General features: G+C 34.4%; 1 protein-coding gene and 1 long non-coding RNA gene across 7 annotated transcripts; one reads left to right on the top strand and one right to left on the bottom strand.

Annotated features, from left to right (window-relative positions):
- Positions 1–7,771: 7,771 nt before the first annotated feature.
- LOC139880359 (uncharacterized) lies at positions 7,772–10,382 on the bottom strand. Of its 6 annotated transcripts, XR_011771216.1 has the most exons (5): positions 10,177–10,382; positions 9,941–10,033; positions 9,708–9,843; positions 8,532–9,222; positions 7,772–8,362 (listed from the first exon to the last, which is right to left on the bottom strand). It is a non-coding gene; the product is annotated as an uncharacterized lncRNA (long non-coding RNA). The 6 variants fall into 6 exon arrangements; XR_011771192.1 differs by having other exon boundaries at positions 9,708–10,101; XR_011771204.1 differs by having other exon boundaries at positions 9,708–10,033.
- Positions 10,383–10,705: 323 nt separating this feature from the next.
- Positions 10,706–14,599, top strand: LOC139880343 (uncharacterized). Its single transcript, XM_071865475.1, has 4 exons — positions 10,706–11,339; positions 12,535–12,621; positions 12,722–13,748; positions 14,379–14,599. The coding sequence occupies exons 1-4, from the start codon at positions 10,944–10,946 to the stop codon at positions 14,489–14,491; spliced, it is 1,623 nt and encodes a 540-aa protein (XP_071721576.1). The 5' UTR covers positions 10,706–10,943; the 3' UTR covers positions 14,492–14,599.
- The last annotated feature ends 3,545 nt before the right edge of the window (positions 14,600–18,144 follow it).

Here is an 18,144-nt window from a genome sequence, read left to right as displayed (position 1 = left end):
AACCCCATCCTGACTATGGGATGCTTTAGTACTTCGAGGTTATTTTAAACACACCTGATCTGGTGTACTTCAGAGGGTAAAACATGAACGTTAAGGCTTGTTACCGGGTGCCTACAATTTATAGAATACTTTTATACACTTGCGAGTGTACATATATTTATAAACGGAAATCTTGTGGTCTATTAATATATTGAAATGATTGTTATGATAAACCTGTGAACTCACCAACCTTTTGGTTGACACTTTAAAGCATGTTTATTCTCAGGTATTAAAGAATTCTTCCGCTGTGCATTAGCTCATTTTAAAGATATTACTTGGAGTCATTCATGGCATATTTTGAAAGACGTTGCATTCGAGTCATTGAGTTCATCAAGATTATTATTAAGCCAATTATAGTTGGATGTATTATGAAATGGTGTGCATGCCGTCAACTTCCGTTGTAAAGAAAGTTTGTCTTTTAAAAACGAATGCAATGTTTGTAAAATGTATCATATAGAGGTCAAATACCTCGCGATGTAATCAACTATTGTGAATCGTTTATAATGTATATGAACGGGTCCTTTCAGTTGGTATCAGAGCGGTGGTCTTAGCGAACCAGGTCTGCATTAGTGTGTCTAACTGATAGTCGTTAGGATGCATTAGTGAGTCTGGACTTCGACCGTGTCTGCATTTCAAAAGTTTTGCTCATCATTCTTGTCGGAAATTACCTGCTTATCATTCTTAGTCTAGACACATCTTATTGCATTGATTGCATGAATAGTGTATAGACAAAATTCATATCTTAGCGTATCTGCTAATTCATATCTTAGCGTATCTGTTACTGTAAACTTTGCCTGACATATTCCGTAAATTCCTCCGTAATCTACGAAACCTTTTGCTCTATATAATTAGAATACCACCCGATAGCCGGAAAATCATTTCATATCAAAAAATTCTTTATTCAATCGTACGAAATGGAATTCGTCATTAGTTCAAGTCCCTCGGATTCCGAAATGGAATCCCACTCAAGTTCTGAAAGCAGTGTGACCGGAATGGATCAACCAATTAGTCATCATCTATTCTGGATGAATTGGGGATGGGTTCGTAGCCTCCTTAATCATTGGAGACAAGAAGAAGGTGATCCCTTCCATCCACCACATTGCCCTCTTGGCGAAGAACCTGAAGCACTTACCGGCGAACCTATCCGAAACACCATTTTCTCTCTTATTTCTAGAGTATCTCGTCACGATTACATACTACACCAAATTCTAGATTTTATTTATCCACTCGTCCGAACCGACAATCACCCCGGTGTAATAGAAGAAGTCAACGAGCTTCGCGCTCGGGTAGTGGCTTTGGAGAATATGGTGCAAAGGTTACAAACACCAGCAGTAGCACCAGCAGCATAAACAGTACCACCATCAGCAACACCAACAGTACCATCACCACCACCAACAACAACATCCACATCCCACACCGCAACATCACAATATGTATCTCAAACATCAACATCATACGCCCTGTAAATATCCAGGAATATCAACAACAACAAACGATGAAGTATTAATTCATAAACTTCATTGAAGAGATATCTCTGCGGCAGTTATGTAATCTCCAAAATCTTAGAGATTATTTAATTCTGACCGTAAATCGGATGAGTGAACGGAGATGGTAGAGTAGAAACTTTGATCGAAAATGGTGTATGATTTACAAGCTAGAATTGTTTTACCAACAGCATCAACGGGACCGTAGCATCATCAACACAGTCAGTGCCGTTAGTATCGTCAGAATCAACAGCACCTGTAACATCACAAACTCTGTCAGTTCAAGAATCATTGTGGACATCATTACGAATCAACAACAAATATATTGTATCAACGAGTTATGAATTATTAACTCATTTCCAATCGAAAGATTTATATGTATATTTTATATGTATAAATTTTTAAACCATAATAAATCTTCCCGTACTAAGCTATTATGTGTGAATCTTAACTACTCAGTTAATTCATATTACAAATATGCAATGATGTACGTCCTTCGTCCGCAACTTAACCATCGTTAATTACAATCTCTGTCTCAATTCAATAAAAAATCCAATTTATAATAAATCAAGTGTATTATTCGAATATATGTTTGATTTTACGCTTTCATCATCGATGTACTCGAAACTTTTCAAATAACATCATTTGTACCTTGCGAAGTTCACAAGAATTTCACGAAAACCAACAAATAACAAAGTAATGATTCATAATTTCAATATTATTGAAGAAATACTTATGCAATTTATAAAGTTTTAGGGATTACTCAATTCTAGTTCCAACCATAAAACAAATGAGTTTAATTTAATATTAACTTATTAAATCTATATTACATCTAAAGAAAATATACACATATATTTTCATAAAGACTGTAATAAACTTCTTTTGTACAAAATATTAATTGTGAAAATTTTTTTTAACGGGTAGGTAATACTCGAGAGATATATAAATTCACAATTAATATATTACATTTTTCGAAACTGATTCAGCAATCATCAACTATACTCCCTACTTTTACAACAATATCCATTCTTTCATATAAATCAAAACAATCATACTCATTCAAATTCAATTACATATTCTGATTTTGAAATCGCATAATTCAATTCGAAATATAACCAGTATCATCACTCTTAGATTCCTATATCTTTCAAAGCTATACTTTGACTTCAAAACTGTGTTAGAACATCATATGTATTAACGATTACAATATGTGCTCAAACCCTTCGAAATTCCTGAAGACACTTCAACTAAGGAACAATCGAGATGATGATCCAACCACATGTTACCCACAGTTATACACCTGAAAAACTCTCAAAACCCAAGTCATAGTTCGACACGTATCCGTGTTAGACCTTTTGGCATTTACTAGCTAAAATAACTTTTCAATTCCGTTTCAAAATAGACAGTTTTGTCACAGCTCCAGCAAGTCATCTTCAACTTCTCAATCAAAACAGTCTTATTATAACCTCGATAAATACGTTGCCCTTTCACCAACGTTACAGGGGAATTGTTTATATTCACCACATTAGCAATAAACTTACCAACAACTTCATTGATCTTTGACTTTCCAAAAAAAAAAAAATTCATTATAATTATCGAAACCCTATCATATACTCATTCGTACCTTATAACAAGAATTGTCATACCAATTATTGAGAATCAGCAATCAGTATTTTGAAACCTCACAGCATGTCTACATCAACAATTACATATACACACAACGTCTACCTCCAAGACTTACATTCTTTGAATGAGAAATTTCTGAAAAACACCCTAAACTGCGAACCAGTTCTCGAAATTTTGAAAAATGCTGATGAAGCAGCAAAAACTGTAAACGACCTTAACAGTAAAAAGTTGGATGATAAAGGATAGTATATTGGCAAAGCTCAGAAAAAGAGAAGCTTTGGACCTGGAAAACGGATTGAGCAAAGTATGAATGAGGCTGTGGACAAATCACAAAGGCTGAACCTGCCTTCAAAGAATCCAAATGATTCAGTACTTGCTGAAGTCATTAACGAATACCTTGCTCCTGACTCTAAACCCTTGCGGACAATATCCTTCATCATCCTCTGATATTAGACATTCTAAGATATCATCGTATCTTTCATTATAAATATCATCCATACTTCTGAAGATATTTTTATAATTATTCTTATCTGAAATCATTTACCTCTTCGCGCTATCTGTATTATATCATAAAAGAAACTATTTTAGTTTCTAAATTCTGAAACATTCGAGTTTAAAATAGGAATATTCTTGAAGAAGTGTTGGGAGCTGAAGCATGAGTTAGTATAATATAATGACACTTGATCAACGTGATTATATTACAGAAATTCATGCTGAGTTTCTAAATGAAACATGATGATTCACAGATCATAACGTCATCATGTGCTATGTTACACGACTCTTGTATTCTCTTTGATCTCTAAATATCAAGAAAATATTTCTTGATGATTCGGCCTTTTCCGAGGTATTCTGGTAATTTGACAAGTCAAGATCGTGTCATTACAATTTTCTTCCTAGAACATTAACAATGTTCATTCCGAAATTTATATCTGCGAATTCTGGACCATTACAAGCGGTGCTTATCGCAAGAAGAAGAAACGGAAGGACAAAGCTCCGAACTAGAAATGGGAGTATAAATCATAGCAAATAGAAGAGAGCATTAACTGTGGATGACAATGATTATAGAAGAAGCAAGGACTTTGAAATATAAGGGAAGATATAAAACCCAACAACAACCCAGAAATCACAAACCGTATATATCAATGCATATAGCAATATAAAGACACGGGAGAACTAAAAACACTATAAAACCAAGAGTATAGTAGAAGTAAATAGATTCTTCCGGAGGCAGATGAAAAAGAAGAGCGACAGATATGAAAGTGAGGAGTATATCAAGAATCAGCACTGGATGAAGCATATTGACAAATACTTTAAAATATGAGTTGAGAAGGTGTGAGTTGTAAGAAAACAAATGAGGTGGATTTATAGTGAAATATCCGACAGAGAAATCAAAATGGATTATCGCATTAATTCGAAGAGGATCATAATTTCCTTAATCGCCGAATAATCAAATCCAATATAGATTACAAAGATTTTCTTTTCGGAGATCAATCATGATGACGTCAAAAGATACGACGAATCACTATTATCTTATTTCATTCATTTACGATAACTTCACTCATACGCTTCGAGTAATCGAATTATTTTATCCATTCTTCTTGAACATGATAAAACTCTATAATCGTTATAATAACATTCTCATTGTTAGTCATGACGACCTCTATTAAATTTCGGGGACGAAATTTCTTTAACGGGTAGGTACTGTGACGACCCGAAAATTTCCGACCAAATTTAAACTTTAATCTTTATATTATTCAGACACGATAAGCAAAGTTTGTTAAGTTAAATCTCAAGAATTTTAAACTGTGTTCATACATTCATTATAACCTCGACCAAATTTCGACGATTCACGAACCGTTATATATAAATAGATATGTATATGTATATATATATATATTATAACTTGAGAATATTAATAAAGTATTAAACGTATAATACTTTACACGAACGTATTTGTTTCAATATAATTTTCGACGGAAAAAAAATATATTAATGATTGAATTATGATTACAAGTCTCTGTTGAGAGGTCCACTATGATTTGAGAAAATCTATTCCTCTTAACGATATTCAGAATAATTTGTAAAGCTATTTATAAATAAAAACAAAAAGTGTCATTTACGAAAGTTAGACAAAAGTTAGTGGAGAATTGGTTTCCATAATATTCTATTAATCTATTTTCAAACGTACAAAGACGTTTTCAGTTTAAAAAGAACTTTATTATTAAAACGTATATAACTTTTATAAATATCTAGAATCACTTTTGACAACTCATTACTTAACCAGTATAATAAATATAACGATATTTATATTTTATTTCATTAAATATATATAACGATTTAAATTAATATTATATATATTTATACGCGTATTATACATACATAGTTTTTTATACTTTTACTATACTTTAACTTTACATTTACTTTACTTTTACTTTACTTTAACTTTAATAATTCACTTTAATAATTCATACTTTAATAATTCACTTTAATAATTCATACTTTAATAATTCACTTTAATAATTCATACTTTAATAATTCACTTTAATAATTCATACTTTAATAATTCACTTTAATAATTTATACTTTAATAATTCACTTTAATAATTTATACTTTAATAATTCACTTTAATAATTCATACTTTAATAATTAACTTTTATAATTCAAAAATCTATTATAAATAGAATTCAATAGGTTTCATTATTTCATAGAAACTTGAAAATATATTTCTCTAAACTCTCTCAATTGATATATATATATATATATATATATATATATATATATATATATATATATATATATTTTTGCTCTGTATTATTTCAAGATATTATTAGTATACATAAAATATTACGACGGAGTGCTGTCCGAGTGATTTCAAAATAGTTTTTTTGAATGAGTCGAAGCTAAGGAAATTATGGGTTATAGCTATGGAGGTGATGAGTATAGTTCATGGGTATGCTCGTGAGGTCAATCTAGTGTTTATCATCTCCGTTGCGTCTACGTACTTTCCTGCAATATTGAATCTCAATATTGATACGTTCGTGAATCCGAGGCCAACCTTGCACTTATTAAATGACATTATATGTATTTTTACTACGAAATACAGTATTGTGAGTTTCATTTGCTCCCTTTTATATATATTTTTGGGACTGAGAATACATGCGCTGTTTTTTATAAATGTTTTACGAAATAGGCACAAGTACTAAAACTAATTCTACGTGGGTTTAAACCAGAAATATACCCTTAGCTTGGTAACATTAAACTACTTGTCTATGTACGGTAGGCGCGAATCCTAAAGATAGATCTATTGGGCCTGACAAACCCCATCCTGACTATGGGATGCTTTAGTACTTCGAGGTTATTTTAAACACACCTGATCTGGTGTACTTCAGAGGGTAAAACATGAACGTTAAGGCTTGTTACCGGGTGCCTACAATTTATAGAATACTTTTATACACTTGCGAGTGTACATATATTTATAAACGGAAATCTTGTGGTCTATTAATATATTGAAATGATTGTTATGATAAACCTGTGAACTCACCAACCTTTTGGTTGACACTTTAAAGCATGTTTATTCTCAGGTATTAAAGAATTCTTCCGCTGTGCATTAGCTCATTTTAAGGATATTACTTGGAGTCATTCATGGCATATTTTGAAAGACGTTGCATTCGAGTCATTGAGTTCATCAAGATTATTATTAAGCCAATTATAGTTGGATGTATTATGAAATGGTGTGCATGCCGTCAACTTCCGTTGTAAAGAAAGTTTGTCTTTTAAAAACGAATGCAATGTTTGTAAAATGTATCATATAGAGGTCAAATACCTCGCGATGTAATCAACTATTGTGAATCGTTTATAATGTATATGAACGGGTCCTTTCATCATATAACGGACTTTAAATAAATAAACGGAAAGTAAACGGAAAAAGGCGGGATGTTACAGAACCCACCGAAGAATGAATAAGTTTATTGCGCCATTTCCATGTTAGTTCCCTCCCAACTTTCCAGAACACAGTTTACAACAGAAAGTCAACAACTAAACCAATGCAAGGCCCAACCACTCAACAACGAAAACAACATTATAGGTAGTGTGCTTACAATAGTAGCTAACTAAGTAAGTCAACAAATCAAATAGAGTAACGAAAAAAATATTCATAAATCTCATGATTACAGACGAAATACACTTAATTAGATACCTTTTGTTTTTGTTCAACTTGAGTAGAAGTTTCCATAGGCAGACTACCATAATAAATCGAACTCAACAGATCCTCCATACCCTCAACCTTAAACGGTGCCGTTTCATTCTCTACATTATCTACAGTTTTAGTTAAACTTTCTTTCTCACCAATGATCATATGATATATGGTGTAGTTAAAGCATAAAACTTGAGTGATCATTTTCAAATTATGCAAATTATCACCAATGTAGTTATCACCAATGATCATTTGCAAATTATGCTAGGTGACAATTTTTACTCATTTTGAAACAGTTCATTGGGGCTTGCCAACTCTGGAGTGATTTGAGGAAAAAAAAAAAAAAAGAGAGAGAGAGAGAGAGAGAGAGAGAGAGAGAGAGAGATGAAATATTGGACATATCTCTAAGCTAAAGATTGAAGTCACCTAAAAATATAACCATGTCTGCTGTCATATTAGTTTAGATGCAATCACCTACATTTAGCAATTATGTCAAACATGTGGTTTTTTACTTGATTTGAGATAAAGTATCAATTCGAAAAACGGAGTCTATTCAAGTAGCCTAATATGACATGTTTTGCATTAACTAAAAAAACCCATTTCGACACCATTCATATTTGACCCACGATCTAACCCTATCTAATCGACACTTGTTGACATTTAAAGGCGTTTATCTTACCCTGCAACTCTAAAAATGTCATTTAACGCCACTACCAATGGATTCCTTAACCTATTATGCATCATTTTTCTCTAATACTCTAAAAGTACAAACTTGCTTGTACCTGCATCTATCAACAAACATCTATAATCTAACCAAGTAACCAACACTATTAAAAGCAAGTCTGATATGATTTTACTGTAAGAAGGAAAAATGCATGGCAACATATTTTGAGCTGAAATTGGCCTTTTTAAGTTTACACAGGTATGAGAAGATCTATTAAATTTTAAATTAGACAATATCTTAGTCTGTTTATAAATCAGTTAACAGTGGATTTGTACAACAACGTGATTTTGGCATATCTGCAATGAAAACAAAAGTTAGCAAGTTAATAAAAATTCATGAATTAAATTGGAATTCAATATGACAAACCAAAATTGATTCTTGTAATAACGCTAACCATACTTAGTGTATACATAACATTATTATCCAAATCATAGATAGTCTTTGTATGCAATTTCTAATTTTTACCTGAATAAGCGGGTGAAAATGATGTGATTGTAGGAAACTTATATCCGAAGCTGACTTGATCAACAAAGTAGATTAGACAATCGGGACGATAAATTGAAAATATATATACAGAGGTTGATTCCGCCTGAAGGAACAGCCGGACGGTGCTTGGATCATAGCTTTAACAGTTGCTGCACTATCAAGAATGCATGTAAGTTTTGTTCAACAAATGAAGCCAAGACTACAAGTTAATTAACCTAAAGAAGAAGCCAACGGTTGTGCTGGCTGAGGTGCAACTTCTACCATACCAGAATCATCTCGAAGCATTTGTGATATACCTGACAACTTCGATGTACAATAGTAGACATAAATAAACAATATAAAAATGTCAATATTTAGATTCACGTGTGTAGAAAAATCTCATAAACTCACTGCAATGATGTTGTAAATAACACAGTTGATTAAACTATAATAAAATCCCTAACACAAATTATATTAAGAATGTATTCAAAATACCAATATTTTTTTTCTTAAACCCTAGAACGTATATTCAAACAGTATAACAATCAACATTACAAGTCAACAAAAAAGCAAACAAACACATATACTTGGTTAGACAATACCTAATGTATGCTTCTGTTCCCGATCTTCTTGATTAGAAAATCATTTCAAAAGCATCGTTCTTCTAAATGGTAGTTATATTACCTGCTACCTGCTTCGAATCGAAGTACGTTAGCGATTATGGATTGTTGTTGATACAAAAATCTTCAAACTTGTAGCAGATGGGATAGACTGAAATGTTGAATCGAAGATGAAGATCATTCCGTATTCAAATAAAACTGATACGATAGTCATTCAAGCATTTAATCAAACACTTGAAGTGGAAAAAAAAAAAAAAAATTTCAATCAATATATTCATATTCTCCAAACAAACCTTGGTAAAAATCAAGTTACAAAGACAATATTCATCACTAAGTTTATCGAAACCATTCGAAGTTAGCAACTAAAAAACCAAATCATATACTAAAATGGAATTTGAACTTCAAATTAAATAAACCATAATCAGATTATAAATTTTATCAACAAATTCAAGTCTGCAATTAGATTCTGGTCCTAAAGTGACTTCAATTGAAGATGAAACCCGAAATAAATTATGTATAATATAGAAAATTAAACACAAATACTTGAGGACAATACCTGATGCATGCTTCTGTTGCCGATCTTCTTCGTTAGAAAATCATTTCAAAAGCATAGTTCTTCAAAATATTAGTTATATTGCTTCATTCCAAAATCATAGTTCTTCAAATTCGATTTAAGACCATATTGCTTCATTCTGCACACCAATAGAAATTACAAGATAGTACATATTGCTGATAAAAGTTACCGAAATTATCGATAAAACTACAAGAAACTTCATTCCAAGAAACTACATATTGGCGATCTTCTGGTGTAAATCGATGAAGATGAAGATGTAACAGAGTTCATCATCTTCATTAGTAGACGGCGGCGGTGGTGGTTGTTGGCTGTATGATGAAGATGAAACGATGATTATGATGCAGAAGATGAACGATGACGATGGTTGAAGAAAACCCTAATTTTGAGCCACATGTTAATTGATTTAAAGAACGGATCAAGAATATATTGCATAAAAATGAAGAAAACAAACCCTAATTTTTGATCATATTTGTATTTAGCAACCGATATCTTCAGAGAAAATGATGGAAGGTATATAACTGATTTAACGGAATTGAGATGCAGTCTAGGATGGATTATTGATTAAAGAGAGAAAGATAGGCATATTAGAGAGAGATTATTGGATGTTTCAAAAATTCAACGAATAGGAGAGAAGAAAGGGATGAAAATTAGATTTGAAATAGGAGATGGAGAGTCTGTGAGCAATTGTGTAGAATAGGCTGTAAAGTAGGTTTTAGCATGACACGTGGATCATGTATCTGCTATATAATAGATTATAGATTATAGATAGATTATAGATTATAGATTATAGATAGATTATAGATAGTAGATTATAGATTATAGATAGATTATAGATTATAGATTATAGATTATTATTATTATTATTATTATATCTATATATAAATAAATATAAATATTAAATATAAATACAAAATTTCTAAAAAAATAAAAAGTTACTCCTATAAAAGTAAAAAACAAAATAGCAACTTTTGGTAATTAGACTTTGGTGGTCGATGGAATCCCTAATTTGGCAATTTCTACTCCAATTTCACGTCTCACAAATCCTTTCCATATCAAACACCTAGGGTTTTGCATCATTCCATATCAAACCCATTCTGCATTTCCATCATATCAATAAACCCTTTTCATCAAATTTAGCATGACCCACCAAAACTCAAATAAAAATCGCTCCTTTTCCGTTACCCTAATCTTGATATAATATTTTTATGCAAATTTGTGATGGATCCAAAGTCAGCAGTACTGGAAATCAGTTCAGATGAAGAGGGTGGATGGGAAAACAATATAAACAAAGGAATTAGTACTGATAGTTTTGATGATCATAATTGGATAGCTGACCTTCTTGATGAGGTTAATCGAGATAATTGTGGTTACAATGAAGATGATGATGGTGGTGATTCTGATGAAGTGGTGGTTGTTAGTGAGTATTTGCGGAAACCCAAAAAGAAAGTTGTCGCAAAGTGTTCATCTTTAGTTGAATTTGATGATGATTGTATGATTCTTGATCATGACCCGGATAAGCCTTTGGATGCCCGAAACGACAATCCAGTTAATCGTGATGAGGATGATGAGAATGATGATGATGATGATGTGCTTGTAGTTAGTGAAAAAGGGCAGGTTTGTATTTTGTTTTTAATTACTTGTGAATTGTGATTGTAGAACTAGTTTGTGATTTTAAATTAGGGTTTAATTTGTGTGTTTTCTATGACCCATTTGATTACTTTTCCAATATAGGATATTAGTGTCATCAGCTATGTCAATTTTGTGGAAATTGAGACATGTTTTATATGGAAGAATACTCCACATTTAATTTTTTAAAAGACGTTAATAACCGCCATTGGTTGATCGATCAATATGTGGCAACACGTGGAACGCAATGCTGAATATACGCTCTAGACGGGCTCATTAGATCACCAAGGAATCTTTTTTATAATAGGAAAATTGACCATATTTGCAAACTCATCCCATCCGTAACCAATGAGCTACCTTTATCGGGAATGGCTTTCATAAGAAAAAGTTTCTACCAAAGGGCCTTTGGCCTAGTAGTATCGAGGTAACTCAAGGGATTTGAGTCCTGGGTTGGACTATTCGTGGTATGGGTGTGTGTGTTTGTTGTTCTAAAGAAAATAAGAAAAAGTTTCTACATGATGCATTACGCAAAGAGTTTATCAATTTATTGGCCTTTTACACTGAAAACTAGTACAAATAGTATATTCACCTCCGTAACAGGTGGACCATTTATATCCGCTTATCATGTATTTGGATTGCAGCTACGGTTGTTTGTTATCAACGCATATATTGGTCCCCTTTTACAATAATGTGTTATACACACATTTTGACTTTATTCCATTAAATATAGACTTAAGCGTCTAGGATGCATTTGGCTGCTTAACATGAGAATTCGAGTCTTACACTCGGAATATATATCTATTTTTGGGTGTGGGTTGCAAGGAATTTATACAAATTCACTATGATATAAGGAGGTGAACTGGTCTAGCATTCGATGTTTGGCAAAAAGATGTTAAGCAATGGACAAAATAGTATACACAAGCATAACCTATATAAATAGTAGTATATAGAAGCATAACCTATATAAATAGTACAAGCATAACCTATATGAGCTATTATGAGGCGAACTAAAGATGAATTGTGCATCATGTAGATTGAGCAATGGATAAAATAGTATATACAAGCATAATAATCTATACAAATGACAAGAAGTTATATTTCTGAGACGATGCTAGAAATGCAATGTAAGAATAAGATGGTAAGTGGCTAAAAATTGCAAATTACTCCGTATTTCTTATTGCAGGTTGCTTGTCGTGATTATCCCCATTCAAGACACCTTTGTATCAAATTCCCATTTTCATCATCACCCAACCAAAGTCACTGCGAACAGGTATTTCCATAATCATTTCATCTATAATTTCTATTCGGTAACAAATGATTTGCACAATACATATAATGCTGTTTTGATGTAATACCTGTTTTAATTATAGTGCTACTGTTATGTTTGTGACTCACTTGCTCCATGCGTCTATTGGGGCGATGGCAGTTATAGTCTCGACCATTGTCAAGCGACCGATAAAGGCGACTTCTGGATAATCGAAAGACAAAATTCCAAGAACGGTAGTAAAATTGCCGATACGTCTCTCTCGAATCAGCTCCCCGTTATGAACCTGGTCCCACCACCAGTTCAAAATCAGGTGACGACGCCAAATCCTATCCAAACGTCCCCCATTTCATCCAATTTTGGGGCCCCACATATCATTAACCAAAACCAAACTCCATTTATATCGTCTAGTAACAAGTATGAACCTAGTTTAGTCTCACAACAGTTGATCAGATCAAATAGTTGCACCATACCAACAGACAGGGTGTACCGTAATTACGACCTAGGCACGACGTTACACAAACCTGTATTTAAACGAACCGTTTCAGCTGGATTTGTGCCGGCATCGAACCGATATTCTTATCATAGGGACGGTTACAGAAACCTCTCATTACACTCAAATGTTGTTAATGCTTCGGTTCCGTTTTCTTTGCCAAATCTTTCATTCGAGGACTCGTTGCCAAGGAGAAACATCACGTTTGACTTTTCACAAAATTCAAATCCTATAATAAATCAAGACTCGTGCGTTGAACCGCCGGTTCCGAATGTTTTTCTACCGCATGCAGTTTCGTTTTCTTCTCAAGTACATTCTTCACTACCGAATTATTCAGTTCCGAATGAAGTACCCCGGCAAGAATATCAAGGTCAAAAGTCAACGGTTGACTCAAAGTTCTTTCATGGCGTCAGTTGGCAAGAAAGTCAGACGGGCCAACAACCCGCCACCCAAAGCTCAGTGCTTGAATGTGCAAATCTGACAAACGAGCCGTCACTTGCAACTGGTTCTGGTGGGTTAGTTGATTACGGATTTGATAATTGGATGTTTAACAACGAGCCTTGTCAACCGGGGTCTATTGACGTTTCTGGAACATATGGGTTGAATGAGTTGTCTCCTGAACCTGCTTTTATTGATACAGGTATTATGTTTGACTTTTAAGACTTTTGGGTTCTGTATGTATAGCCTTGTATGATTTTAACAATGCCCTTATGGAGACATTGATGTATAAATCCAATAAGGTGCATTTTAGTTATGCTCTATCTGAATCCGCTTCAGTATGCTTTATCATTTAGATTTGTATAACTATTAATGATAAAACGTGTATAAGCTTGTAGACCCTAGTGGTGTTTGTATGTATCATATTCTGGACGTGATTTTATCCCGGATCGTTTCTTTTATATCATCTTTATGAAATGTCAAAATTTTAAGGTTGCATGAGAGTTTTTTTTTTTTTTTTTTTTTTTTTTTTTTTTTTTTTAAAAGCAAACTCACACACCCACCTAATACTAACACGAATATATACACCACGAAATGTCCTAAGCATGACTCGAACCCTCAACCTCAAGGTTGTAAGAGTGACCTCGATACCGCCAAGCCATTGGCTCTTTGGTATGAGACTTTTTGATTTGTCCTTAACTCATATTTCTTTTAGAGTAGCTGACCAATGATGCATTTGGAATGAATTTATGATGCCTGCAAGTAACATGTTACATTCTTACTTGTATGGATGTTGTTTTGTGGTCAATGAGTACTCCTTTTTTTTGTGTAGAAAATAATCCAGGCTGTTTTATGGATTCTCATTTGATAGCGCGTGGAACGCTTAGTCGTGATCACCTGTCTTTGTTGGTGAAATCGCGTATGAACAACTCGAGAAAATACTGATGTTTTGTAAAGGTGCTTGTTTGGATTTATTTATTTTCCTCTTTTAACTCTTTGTTTAAATGTAAATAAATGCATCCAGAGTTCAAAATAGTTAATGATATAGTTAAGAGGTACATGATCAATCCATAATTAATGATGTTACTTAATCACGGATTGAGTGCAATAAGATTATAATGGTGGATGGGATGTTTGATGATTATTTTGGGCCCCGATGATCGTCTTTCACTTTAGCTATCAAGTGATCAACCACCCCGATCCGGTCTTGATTGTTAATTAGCTTAATTCACCTTTTCGCAATGTAAAAATCCCTTGGGCAAGATCACAAGTGGAAATTACAAAGGCTTAGGCAAAATGGCAGAAAATCAACAACCTATAAATGAGAGGCCAAGCTCTCTATTTATAGGATTCGAAATATCCGCGGTCTGCGAGTTACATAAATATCCGCGGAAACTCAGCGGATTAAACCGCGGTCTTGTATTAATGCGAAAACATAACCGCGGTACTCATTTTCAGCGAATATTGCACAGCTTTGCCTTATAATTCGCGTAGTTCTGCCTTCGGCTTTTAGCAAATAAAATATACATATACAATGCTATGTATATGATCAAGTCCCCCCAGTTTATAATGATACATTTTCGCGAAGCAAATGTATCATGATAAACTCTTAAAATAAAGAAGTGCATATCTAAAATATCCCACAAGCAATATTTTATAATTTTTACCGTCCATTTATTACCGTTGCTTTTATTAAGCCAAACGCGTAATTACAACGGTAACTTTTCGCCACTCTGTCAAATCAATACGCTGTGACGGCTACAAAATTACCGTTTACACGTTGCGGTAATTTTAGCCGTTTAAATGCAATGATTATCCTTTCAACTTGCTCACCCTAATCCCGATTATAAATAACACAATAATCCGCATAAAAACTTTACTCTTTCTCTTTCAATTTCATCTGCAATCAAATTCGTCGAATCACAATCGTACCGTGCAATTAACAATTCCAACCTTTAATTTTTTCAATTTTGTCATCCAATTTATCTTCCTTTTTACAAATGGCGTCATCTTCTTCGATGCATACTCCCGGAGGCTATGTTTCTTATATGACGGAGGCAAAACTTCAAACCCTGCAAGAATGGTATCCGCCACTTGCCCAATTTGTTTCTACCGCGCCTGCGGCAGAACAGCGAGCCGATACTCCCCCTAAAGGGATGATTTCTGTTTACGAGGCTGCCATTTCTCAAGGCAACCTTCGATTTCCACTTACCCGCTTTTTTCGCAGCGTTTGCGAATACTATAATATCGCTATGGCACAGTTGCATCCCAACGCGATTAACAAGATTGTGTTGTTCGAGATGTTCTGCAATGCCACCAACCAACCACTACTGCTGAACGTTTTTCGTATGTGCAATAGCCTGGTGCTGTATGATGTGGGGTGGTTTTCTTTCCGCAGTAAACTTGGCGTAATGACTTCACCAAAAGATTCAATTGGGAATTGGCGCAGTTCCTTCTTTTATATTAACGATACCGCGTATGTGAACAGCAACATACCAAAAATGTGGTCTACAGAGCTTAATCCCGACCTCAATGAGAGGCCTGTACTCGATGATCTTGAGAATGACACTCTCAAGACACTAAAGAACGCGGGCATATTTCTGCGACCTTACTCGAATGTACCACTGTACATTGGCAGAGTGTCGATTCAATGGCCGTGGAGCGACCATGATGCGCTTTTGGTTGATCAATCAAAAAATGGTATGCCGCTTAAATTTATCGCAGTGTAGTACCGTACTTACATTTTTCGCAATATTTTTGCTTTGCATAACACTATGCGCTTTTATTTTTTCAGCGGTTGCACTTGACGTTGTCATGAGGTCCGCTGATATAAGCAGGATTAGCCCTGCCCGTCGTCTAAAGAATGGCGACGGCGACATTATTCTTATTGATGAACAGATCATCAATACATGCTACATCGCTGGAGGCGAGGACCGCGGTAAGCGTAAGGTTGCGGAAACTACCCCTACTCCACGCAAGAAACGTCTGCGCACTCATTCTGAACAAGAAACAAGTAAGCAAATGCTATTTCGCAGTATTTATTTGATTACGCATTGTTTGCTTTAGCATAAAAATGCTATATTTACTTATCTGTTTATAGCTATTCTTCCAGGGTCATCCGCTGAAACTACACCACTTTACAACATCAGAGGGAGAATCCCTACAGATGTTCTTAATGAACCCGGGAATGAAGATCTATCACTTCCATCTGACGCAGAAGCGTCCAACCAGGAAGAGGAAGGAGAAGCCAATGCGGAAGAAACTGCCGCAGCAGATCGGGCCTTTAAACTATACCAAAGGCTTTATAAATTTGTTCCTGCAGAAACAAGAGAGCAATATCGCAAATTGTCTTATCCCGAGGCTGCCAGACAACGACTGCATAATTGCTACAATGCAATTTATCTGACAGTCGACAACATGGAGCGTTTCACGGAGATGTCAGACGAGTATGAGAAAGCAGTGAAGGCTGCCAACGCACAAGAGAGAAGGGCGCGAAAGGCTGAATCGCGTCTTGAAAAGGTGTTGGAAGAGAACGCCAGACTTAAAAGAAGGGCAGAGGTCGCAGAACACGAGTTCGCACAGCTAGTCAAATATCTCCCGACATTTGCGGATAAAGTGATGGACTCCGAGCCAGTCACTGAAAAATTTCAAACATATGCTCAAGCAGCAAAGCTCGCCACTCGCTGCGAGTGGCATGATTTATTATGCAAACTTGGCAATCTTTCTCAACCTCTTCCTTCTGATATGGTGAAAGAAATATGCGCCACCGATGATGCTCGCGAAATATTGGAGAGAGCGAAGAAGGAGATTGAGAAGATTAGCATACCTGCTCTTGAAGAGCTCAGTCAGCGAGAAGGCGTTTCATTTGCAGATATTAAATCATTAGAACTTTAGTTTTGCCTTAACTAATTTGCTTTTGAATGTATTCTCGCAATTACAAATTGCGTTTGTTGTAAGAATTCGCGTTGCGTACGCGCTTAATATTAATCACCTTTTTCGCAGTTTACAGTTGCAACTTCTTTTATTTATATAGCGCTTTATTATCAATATTCATAACACGGACTTGTCCTTTGCAATTTCCAACTTTTATTATTGTGCACATAATAAATGTGTACTTTTGCGAAACAATCTGTATGCGTATATACTTATACGTTATGAATCTTCTAAGTCCGCCATAACGATCCTTAGGCAAATTTAGCATTGCGAAGCATCTAAGTATTGGCAAGATCAAATACTTAGGAAGTGTTATCCTTTCGCAATTATTTTCAAATTAACACAAGTGGGCTTATTTCATCACTTGATTTTTAGCAAATTATTCCGCAATGCAGTTTTGCATTTTCATAGCATTTAAGCAGGCTATGCTTTACAAAAATTATGCCGCCTTATTTAAAATATCCGCAGAACAATCATTAACTTAGTGTTGTAAAAGACAAGTAATTGCATTCTGCGAAATAAGCACTACGCGTGGCCACACGCAGTGTTTTCGCTTTGTAAAGAAACAATCACTTAACACTGAAATTAACTCTGCTTTATTCATTACTATTTCGCATTCAAAACATAAACAGAACTATCAAATTCGCATATTAATATCATGCATT

This window comes from Rutidosis leptorrhynchoides, chromosome 1 (assembly GCF_046630445.1).
Source record: "Rutidosis leptorrhynchoides isolate AG116_Rl617_1_P2 chromosome 1, CSIRO_AGI_Rlap_v1, whole genome shotgun sequence".
NCBI lineage: Eukaryota > Viridiplantae > Streptophyta > Magnoliopsida > Asterales > Asteraceae > Rutidosis > Rutidosis leptorrhynchoides.
Note: the sequence above shows the minus strand (reverse complement) of the source record. Positions and strands in the feature narration are given on the sequence as shown.